Raw genomic sequence first — 10,951 nt, 5'->3', positions numbered from 1 at the left:
ACTATGCTAATAAAAGATTGATGACATCGAAATTATTAGACAAAAGAACCAAAATGACTATCTACAGAATACTGATTAGACCCGTAGTAACCTATGGATGTGAAACTTGGGTAATGACGAAAAAAGATGAAGCCCAACTCAGGACATTCGAGAGAAAAATACTGAGGAAAGTATATGGCCCCGGTACAAGAGGAAGATGGCACATGGAGAATCAGGAGAAACGACGAGGTTTATGAGTTAAATGAAGGTTATGACATTGTAAGATTTGTGAAAAGTCAAAGACTGTCATCGCTGGGACATGTGCAGAGACAAAACGATGCAAAAACAACAAAGAAAATGTTACAATGAAAGCCCATAGGAAGGCGAAAAAAAGGAAGGCCCAGAACGAGATGGTTGGATGACGTGGAAGACGACCTGAAAACAATGAGCATAAGACAATGGAGAAGAAGGGCACAAGAGAGATCTGAATGGAAGGACATAGCCAGACAGGCAAAGACCCATCTAGGGTTATGATGCCAAAAGAAGAAGAAGAGTATCATAACAAAGTGGAGATCTTAAATTACATTTTACAGAAACAGAAATGTCCATATAAAAAGATTATACTTTTATAATTATACAAGGAGATTTCTAGCATCCTCGTCTACATCATCCTGCCATCACTTTCTCGATCTTCCAATAGGTCTCTTCCCCTGCAGTCTTGCATTCAACAGTTTTTTCTTTTTTGAAGCATGTTTTCTTCCATCCTAAATATATGGCCTGCTCATTGAAGACGCTGTAGGCGCTGATGCCTATGCGGTTTACAGAAAGTCAAAAAATCCCACTTAAATAGGCTGATAGATATTTTTAACACGTCTCTACTACACTGGCTCTACATGGAGGGGCACATTAAGAAAATTTCAGCTTTTATTAATGTTCTTTGGTAGAAATACCAAAAATAATAAAATTATCCCTTCTTCATCACCTAGTCTTTCCGAATTGTAATATATTATTAGTTAAAGGAAATAAAAAGGGATGAAAAGTGTATTGGGTTGAACTATTAATTAGGCAGCTCTATTAACACCTTTAATTCGAAAGGTTATACCCAATATTGTACTTTTGATAAACACAGTTGTACGTTGTACAATTATATACATTATGGCATATTAAGTAGTGAACAACTGTATAAAATAATAAAATTTGAACATTTTCTATAATTCGTTTCAGAAAATGTGTAAATAATAAATTAATGCTGATAGAAACATTGAGATTCATTGAAATCCCAATTTAATACAAACGGTCAAGTTAGATAACGATGAAAACACTATAATTTTTCTTTTGCTCTTTTATTTTTATTTATGATATTTATTATTTGCATCATTTATTATTTACGTTAGTTGTAGATTTGGTTGAAAAGCATTTACAAATAAAGACCACTAACTAAATTTTAAATAAATATTTTTTGATATGCCATTACTGTTACACCCAACGACAATAAGGTGGATAAGATTAATTAAATTGGATTAGATTAATTCCTGTTAAATTATTTTTATATCCGGAACATACTTCAACTGGGTGGAACGTAGCTCACGATGGTTGACGTACAAAATGTTGATGTGACAGATAAAAGGTGACGTTTATTTGACACTTCCTTTCGGTCCGGCTCTGCATATCAAAGGTGCGAATTTAGTCATTAAATTGCCAAATTTTCCATTTGCATTCTCTAAATCATTCGTTTGGTAAAAAGATGGCAGACTTAGATGATTTCTTTGCCAAAAAAGACCGCAAGAAGTCCAAAAGTACAAAAAAATATGCTACCACTGAAGAAGTTGCCAAGAAGCTAGAAGACACTGCAAAAAAGACTGAAAAATTAAAGAAAGAACGTGTTAATGAGGGCGAAGATAGTATAGTTACTGAACAAGTAAGTATCTCAAAAGATAGTGTATGTAACGGTACTTGCATGTCTGTAATTAATACTTTAAGAAATCGCCAGCCATATTGAAGTTCTAAAATATAATGCCACATGTGTTAGGTTATAACCCTTAAAAAAGAGAAAATCGTAAATATTTGCGTCTTTTACATGAAAAGAAAACCTCATGTAATTTCACCCACTGCTAAGTTATTTTTAGAACAAAGCTGAGGTTGTAAAAGTATGCATAAAGAATGGAAAAAACAAAAACCTTGAATTAGGTGGTTGTACTTTATGTGAACTGGCGCCCAATAATATAAAAGATTAAGAAGCTATGCATTTGGTCGTTAAATAGTTCTTTTAATGTCTGTCCTTTTTTCACTAATCTATTGTTAGAGATCTTTGTTTTTTAAGTAGATCAAAGAAATAAAAATATTCCAGGAAAATTGGTTAAAAGTTATTTCAAATTGATATTGTTGAAATGCTGGACCTATTTGGGTATTATAATTCCCTACTGCAGTTTAATCTTGAAATATGATCAATAATACAAGTGCTGTATATGTTTTGTTGAAGGCTATCCACTTTTAGATGTTTTTAACAATTATAATGATACTGCTAGTAATTTATTTAGCTTCAATGATTAATTAATATTTATAAACATCTCTGAATGTTTTGCAAGCTATTCAGTCATAATTGTACACTCCTATAAATGTATTCAGCAAAGGTCTTTTGTTGTAATGTTTTACTGCTGGCTTTGGTACTTACAGATAGATACTAATTGGACCCATAGGGTCACAGCTATTATGAATGTTAAAATTGTATATTTGGATGTGCAATAGTTTGGTAACTTTTGCTTTTAGTAAAAGTAACAAAACATAACATGAACACATGCAAGACAATGTGTTTTGATCACAAAATATTTAAATTCTTTTGTTATATTGGTTTAGTGGTAGCTTTGTTTTAGCTTCATTAGCAGCAATTTTCTGCTCTAGTTGTTGACCCTTCTTAGCAAGAGCATCTTTTGTTTTTTAAGCATATAATATGTAGGCTGTAAGAAACAAAGTATTAACATTCTAAATAAATCAATGAAAAAGTATTTTTGACTTTCTGCAAATATTTCAAGTTTTTTAATATGAGTTTATTTATTAAATATAGTTGTTATTTTATGTTTATAAACTGTTCTTTTCATATTATCCACTTAATTTATAATTAAAAATGTTTTGTGTGGTAAAACTTTTATTTTATTTGTACTTTAGTAAGCATTTAAATAACTGACCTGAGATCATCTAAAAATCTTAATTTCTCAACTTAACTCAGATGACATTTCTTTGTTTTTAATTTTTATTCTTATTTAAATTAATTTTTTTATTGTATATTGCTATATCTGGGCTGGTATATTACTTATATTGTAAAATGATTATATTCTATTTACTGACTTACCAAATCCCAAAAATTAGTAAAAGCAACAAATTTTTGAAGCATATATTTTAATTTAAACTAAAAGCTAAGTGAATAGCAATTTACACAAAAATTGTTTATTAAAATCTTAGGATATACAAATATAAAATAGCCAGTCCAAGTTATTTTGATGTAGAAGGATAAAATTTAACGAATGTGGTTTTATAAATGTTTTTTCTTCATAGCAAGCTAATCATTTTTTTATTCCTTGTTTTGTAGAAGAATTGCGCTCCTCATTGTAGTCTATATTTTCTAAAAATTTTAATCTTTTTTCAATTAAACTAAGGCATTCAGTCAAGTTTACAACTATCATTTGATCCTCGGTTTGAACTGGATCCAAACAATCAAGCTCTTTAATTTCCTGCTATTCCTCATGTATTTCTATGGGTTCATCAATTGTTAGCTCCTGATTGCTGCAATCCAACAGTTTCTGAATGTCATTTCTATCTACTTCTAAATTTATTGGCACAGTCATATCAGCAACTTCTTTAATTAGATTACTAATTTCATCAGGCTCTGCCGTCAACTTTACCTTAGTGTCAGTGATAAAAAAAGCACACAATTTTTCCAGACTCCATTTAACATTTTTTGTGAAATTTCTGTTCAAGATTGTCCAATGATCTTCACTGCATCTAAAACGTTGAATTGTTGCTAAAAATCTTTAAGATAAGCTCATTGTTTTTTATTATACTTTCATAGAGGTGTGCAAATGATCGTCTGGTGTAATAAGCTTTTAATGTTTTAATGACTCCCTGATCTATCGGTTGAAGTGAGAGGGTTGCATTAGGTAGTAAAAATTCCTTACACATGACTCAAAACTAGTTAGAGTTGCATGAGGATGACCTGGTGCATTGTCAATGATTAGCATCACTTTTAATGGAATTTGTTTAGATTGACAATAACATTCGACTTCAGGTATGAAATGAGGACCTAACCAGTCTTAAAAAAGGGAAGCTGTCGCCCAAGCTTTACAATTGGACTTCCAAATCATAAACAAGCCAGATTTAGATGTATGTTTTAATGCTCTTGGATTTTCTGAGTGATAAACTAAGAGAGGTTTTAACTTTGCACTTAACTGCCTAAAAGTTCGTTTAGGCTTCTTCTTCCAGAACAGGCCAATCTCATCTACATTGAATTATATCTACACAGCCTATTACTACACTTTCTGTAATGCTACACCAATTAGAGTGACTTTTTAATCAGCTGAACCAACTATTAATAGCTTTAAGCTCTTTATCTGTAACAAACTCCCCAGCATCCTCTTTCAATCTCTCAAAAATCAGCTTAGCTTAGGAGCGCACTGTGTTCTGATTAATAGAATAAATTTTCACATTTACCTGATTATCACATCATAATTTTATCATTGTTTCCATCTCGGTGATAATACTGTGATGTTTACAAACGATGGTAAATTTAAAGATTGTCCACTTTTCACAGCTTTATGAATTTTTTCTCTACCCTTAATAATTGTTCTGACCGTTCGGCAATTCAGTCAATGCAAACTTCTTTGCTAATTCACAAAATTTCATTTTTGTATCAAAATATTTAATTATGTTAAGTTTACATTCCAAAGATAACGTTTTTATTTTTTTGTTTGATACAGAAGGATCAGTTTTACTTTGTTATCCCGGTATAAAATATCAATATGCACTCTGTAGGCCCAACCTGAATAACAAATATGCACTCTACAGACTCAATCATAAGTTGTAAATAAATTGTAACTGTGTTGATTTCATGCAACAAGTCCGAACATGTACATTGGCTGAGCAATAGTGTTGGGGCGGTAAGTCTATTATCGATGATCGAGAGATTTGCGGATGCTCAAAAGACGAAATGACGAGATTTGAAAATCAAGTAACTCCAGGGTTGCCTAAGTCAGGGTAGTGTAAGTCAACGTATTACTGTACTTGATCAACAATCAGTTGTTTTCAATGACACAGTTCTAATCTAATAGTTATTTTGGATGTTATACGGACTTAGGGAAAAAATAAATATTTGCTGTATGATATAGTTTATAGTGGATGCAGCATAAATAAATTTTATGCTCTATTTTGAAGAAATAGAAGTCTAGTATCTATTTTTGTACTAAGGTAACTTGAGATGGCTATAAATTTACAAGTAGACATTCTGATATTCCTCTTGCTAAATATTTTTTATAAAGATACACAATGCGAAGTTCCCAATATAGAAGTATGTTAAACAACTAACCATTTTTTTGTAGCTACTCATTATCAAGTGTAATTGAAAAGTTGTGTAGGGGTTCACTGTTTGATATTACTGTGTTCTTGGATTTACGAATTTATGTTTAGTGTTAGTTAGCTTGTGATATCCAGACTTCGAATTTATTTTACTTGATAGAACATTATTTTTGATGTAGAAGGAAATTTAGAGAATTGGGAATCACACGTTTGTTATGTTCTATTCTGTGTAACTATTCATATAACGATTTCTCCTTTTAATTTTCATGTAATTACTTTTTGAGTTTAACATTTCTGATAGTGTATATAACATATTTGGTAATGAAAAGTCACATAACTTGTGTGATAAACATTTGTAATGGGTTTATATTTTTTATGTATATTTTTTAATATTTCATTATCTATTAAGTTTTATTATCAGTTTAGTTGATTTAATTAAATGTTCCAAAGTCCCTTTATTGTTCTGTTTGGCAGTATACAGATATATTGTGAAAAGTTCATATCAGCTTACATAAAGTGCTTATTTGAAGGGTTGATATCAGTATGCCATTTCTTGGTACATATAAGTTTTAAGACTTTGTTTTTATGCAATCTTTTTTAAATATCACCATAAATTGTCCAATTTTGGCAAATTATAAGATATTGCTGTCAAATCCACTATTGTCCATATTCCAGTCTATTTATATCAGAAAACTTTAACAATTTTGAACATCAACACAAAGTATAGCTTGATTCTGTTGACACCAATATAATAAAAACTGTTAATAGCATTTCTTATTCCAGAAATATTTGATTTTCAAGAAATATAAATACAATAAAGCATGGTTTTTCAATCTGTGGGTCATTACATTACATTATTATTACCTCCAAGTGAGTCCTGCAATCTTGTTCAGGTTGTCACAGTTGTAAGTTACTTAACAAATCGAGAGATATATGCCCTACATGCAATAATTGCAGTGGGAATGCTGTGCCTGTTTATTATTTAATATGATTGCTAATCATGGTTCTGTGTTTGATATACAAATAGTTAAAATCATTTTCCAACTGGTACATATTTCTGTAGGGGGTAGGAAGTGGGAAAAGAAGCTCAAAATTCATCATAGCTTTCTCTGCCAGCTCAGATTAGGAATGGTAACTATGTATTGATACATTACATATATATATATATATATATATATATATATATATATATATATATATATATATGTTTGAAATATATTTTAAAATTTTATCCATATTATTATATGGATATTTAACTTTCCATATATCATAGATATTAGAGATTCAATGTATCACCTATACAGGAAAAATATATCATATTGGCATGTATTTAATATAATCCAGAACATAAATCTACTGATTTCTCTTTCAGTAGTTATGGAGGTCAATATCCACTTCAAATTATGTCATATGATGTGTCTTTATAATAAGTATTGAGTTTCATTTCCAATCTATTTCTATCAGTGTGTATATTATTTTGTAGTTAGTAAAACTAGAAAGAAAAATGGCACCACCCAAAAGCATTGGTTGCATTTTAATAAACTTAATAAAGAACAATCTTGCTGCAATTGTTGCTATAAAGTTTTAAAAACATCAGGAAATACCTACAATTTGTATGCCCCCTTAACACAAAAACAAGGTGGAGATTTTAATCAAGTAAATATTTAATTACACAAAAATATATCAATATATTGCATGTATCAATATATTTTTTCTAATATATCATATATCGATATCTTGATTTGATTTATCATATGATACGATATATAGATGTATAATTTTTTTGCCAATCTCTCAGTCAGGATATTCTACTTTTCATGATATCATTTTTGAACTAAATTTCATGTGAATCATTTTGTCAACAGCCTAATATCTAAAATATCACATTTTTGTTAACAGATTAGCCACTTATAGTGGCTTATCTAAAAATGTACTTACATGTGTTCAATAGTGTCTCTACCAAACTTTTCCTTTTGCAAACTTTCTACTATACAAGAAATATAAGAAGCATCTTCAATCTACTGAACACAAGAGTCATACATAATTTTTTGTAAAAACGTTGAAGATGCTCAATATAAATACAAAATACAAAAAATTATAAATGATTTATATATATCTGTAAATGTTATTTCACATGCTTTACCATAACACTGATTGTAAAATTAATGTATCGATAAATTTCTAAGGACCAAGACGAATGGAAGGACTTTGAGGAAGAAAAGAAAGACTACACAGGGTTGAAGATAGGAAACTTAACCATCGGTCAAAATTCGGAAAGCAGTACTACGGGAGCTAAAGAAACCACCGAACAGCAACAAGAAGATGAGCCTGGACAAGATGCAGAAAAGAAATCTGGACCTTGGAAACGCATCGACGTCGGGGAAGCGGAAGTGGAGAAAGTTGAATATAAACCGGAACCGATACTTCCTAATGTATCTAAGACTGGCACTTATATACCCCCAAGTTTACGATCTTCAGGACAAACCCAAGTTCAAAGTACTAGGCTGAATAGAACAAAAGCTGCTCCAGATATCCATAACGAAGAATTTTTCCCATCTCTTTCTGGTGATCATAAAAAGTAAGTTCTTTGATTTTTTTAATTTAATTGGTACGGTATAAATCCCGATGCCCGTCATTATCTAGGTCAGAGATCTAAGTTGACGTTGTTGCCAAATTAGAAAAAAATTCCTGAATTCATTTTGAATAAAATATTTCACATAATTATTGCAGAAGTGGATTGTACAACAAAACAAATAATATTCAATATAGATCAATAAAACAATTAGAAATAGAAAACAAGAATCAACTAATAATCTTACGTTAAAAATAATTTGAGCCGCTTGTATAGTATAAAGATCATTGTTTCCATACAAACTTTGTAGTAGTTTAACTAGATGAATCAGAATCTGGCTTGTTCAGGAGCTATTTGCTTGGCAGTAAACTGATCTAATCTATTCTGTATTATCTGTAAAAGGATTTTACTTGCATGTGTTATCAATGAGATGAATCTATAGTTATTGTTGTATTCCTGGTTAAAACATCTGCGCTAATGGTTTAACACCAACAATAATCATGTTTACAGCAGCAACCTTCTTATTCTATACTGCAATTAAAGAAGTCTTTTTTGAATTAAACACATGACTGTTCTGGTTACTGGTATTTTTTTAAGCATTTTCTTTTTATAAATTGGCATTAATCTGTAAGAATTGGTTCAGTCATCCGATAGTAGTTTTTCTGTTAGTTATGTAATCAGTCCACATAAACTAAATCGCCAATCAGAACACCAGATACCGCTGTTTCGACCAATTGGAAGGAACATCTTTGAAGAGAGATCCTGAAAATGTCACTTATGTTTTACTTGGTAGTCTTGTTAATCTTCTGACTGGTTAGTTACGCATTTAAAAGCTTCCACACATAATTAAGTATATCTCAGTGATATTTAAAGAGTTTAGAAACATGCTTGAGATATCTCTCCATAAGTTTCTGTATAGAGAAGAAGGAAGATATTTTTGATCTTAACACTGCAACTAGATTTATAACTGATCGATATTTTGCGATGATTTCATTTTCGTATTTATTTTTTCAGAAATCGTAACGAAGGATCATTTGAAGTAGTGCAGTCCAATAGGTCGACCTCACATAGACAAGCGGAACAATCCAAGATAAACTCTGCGCAAGGTCCCAGATGGAACCTCGCCAACCGTTACAATACTCTAAGTAACGACAGCTAGTGACGTTAATAATCCATAGAGACCAATGTGTACTGTGTCGAGAGAGGTGGCCAGCGATAAAAAAATGTTACTTACGGTTGATTGACTTATCCAATAACTTTGAAAAAATCGTGTCTGTTAATTTTTTAATGGAGACTTGAGTGGGCCCTCGATGTTTTCTGTTTCCAATAATAATATATAATGATTCCCTTTGTCAAAAAAGTTTATTCAGCAAATGCAGGTCGTATTCTCGAAAAAGACACTTAAATGCTCATAAAAATGATTGTATCTTATTTCATAGATGGTATAATAATTATTCTTTGTCACGGTATTTATTTGAGATTTCCAAAGGATGTGGTTAAGAACTTGATCATAGTTAACGATATAAGGCAAATCCAATTTTATTCCACTAACGTCATTTCAGTTAAAAATTATTAATTTGTCGAGTTACACCAGCAAAGCTCTTAAAACATTCAGTTTGGAAATTTTCTCAGGATTTTCTATTTTTATTTTTCATGTAACTTAAAAACTATAGAAAATAGGAAGATTTAATAAATGCTTTAATGATAAGCAACAACAGTTACTGTAATATTATTTCGCTAAACTATTTTCGAAAAGCAGAAAAATGTGTATATTTTTCTACTTCAGATTTCGTCGAAGAGAAAGTTGTAGTGTTTTATCTGAGGAGATTTAAGTAAATGTACCGTGTACAAACCTGTAGTTCTACGCTCTGTCACCTTTAAAGAGTAGATAAGCTACGTTTGTGTTACTATAGATATAGGGAAATCAATGTGTTAGAGAGAGAAGTACCTTTTAGGTAAGTAAGAGTGAGAACGATATATGTTGACTTCACAAGCCCCGTCTCAATATGGCTGCCGCCTGTAGTTAGCCATTTTTAAATCTAAATTTACAAATTATTTTTGAGGTTCAATTATTATCCGCTAGTCGGCACCAGTATTTCGCCATTATGACTTAAAATATCGGCAAACGTCTTTTGTTCTTTCGTACCCTTTTTCGTCTGTAATGGACGAATCCACACAAACCTTTAAAACCAATCAACTACATAACATTTGACGCAATACGTGGCATTTGGCATAATATGTGACGTTTGACGTAAAACGTGACATTTGACATAAAACGTGATGAAGTTGTCTTGGTGTTAAAAAGAAAAATACTCAAAAAGGATAAAACTATGCTACGTTGGATATTGGTTTGTTCGTCTTGTTTTCTTCTTTTCGACGTTTTTATTGCAACTTCGTATCGTTTCTTTACTCCAAGCAACAGCTCTTTAAAGTTCAGAGAATTTAATAAATGGTAAAAGGCATAAGATCTTAAAAAATATTCAAAATAGATAAAACTATGTCTTGTTAAATATTAATTTGTTCGTGTTGTCTTTTCTTTGATTCTTCGTATAGTTTTGTTACTCCAAGCGAATGCTCAAAAACCAAGGTAAATTTACGTGGAGCAGTAAATAAAAAATACAGACGCATCATTAAGAATGTTTTAAATTAAATATTTTTATTTGATATCTAAGTAATATTTGCATAGGAATATATTATTAATGAAATTCTTCAAATTAATTACGTATTTGTATTAAATATTTTTCTTACTCCGCGAGAAAATTAATCTGTTCTTTCAATAAAATCCATACACTAAGGTCTATCAATTTCTTAACAGTAATACATTAAAATGCTTTAGAC

At 30.7% G+C, this 10,951-nt stretch overlaps 1 protein-coding gene across 1 annotated transcript; it reads left to right on the top strand.

Moving 5' to 3' along the window:
* The first annotated feature begins 1,607 nt into the window (after positions 1-1,607).
* On the top strand, positions 1,608-9,830 carry LOC140444012 (protein CDV3 homolog). The gene is made up of 3 exons (XM_072535587.1): positions 1,608-1,897; positions 7,728-8,119; positions 9,128-9,830. The coding sequence occupies exons 1-3, from the start codon at positions 1,724-1,726 to the stop codon at positions 9,270-9,272; spliced, it is 711 nt and encodes a 236-aa protein (XP_072391688.1). The 5' UTR covers positions 1,608-1,723; the 3' UTR covers positions 9,273-9,830.
* The last annotated feature ends 1,121 nt before the right edge of the window (positions 9,831-10,951 follow it).

The sequence above is a fragment of the Diabrotica undecimpunctata genome, chromosome 6 (assembly GCF_040954645.1).
Source record: "Diabrotica undecimpunctata isolate CICGRU chromosome 6, icDiaUnde3, whole genome shotgun sequence".
Classification (NCBI taxonomy): Eukaryota; Metazoa; Arthropoda; class Insecta; order Coleoptera; family Chrysomelidae; genus Diabrotica; species Diabrotica undecimpunctata.
Note: the sequence above shows the minus strand (reverse complement) of the source record. Positions and strands in the feature narration are given on the sequence as shown.

What these genes read in the sequence shown, in the direction of transcription:
- LOC140444012 (XM_072535587.1), top strand. Translation starts at nt 1,724, where the DNA reads ATGGCAGACTTAGATGATTTCTTTGCCAAAAAAGACCGCAAGAAGTCC. An exon ending in ATAGTATAGTTACTGAACAA is followed by an intron (nt 1,898 to 7,727) that starts GTAAGTATCTCA and finishes TAAATTTCTAAG; the next exon opens with GACCAAGACGAATGGAAGGA. An exon ending in CTTTCTGGTGATCATAAAAA is followed by an intron (nt 8,120 to 9,127) that starts GTAAGTTCTTTG and finishes TTATTTTTTCAG; the next exon opens with AAATCGTAACGAAGGATCAT.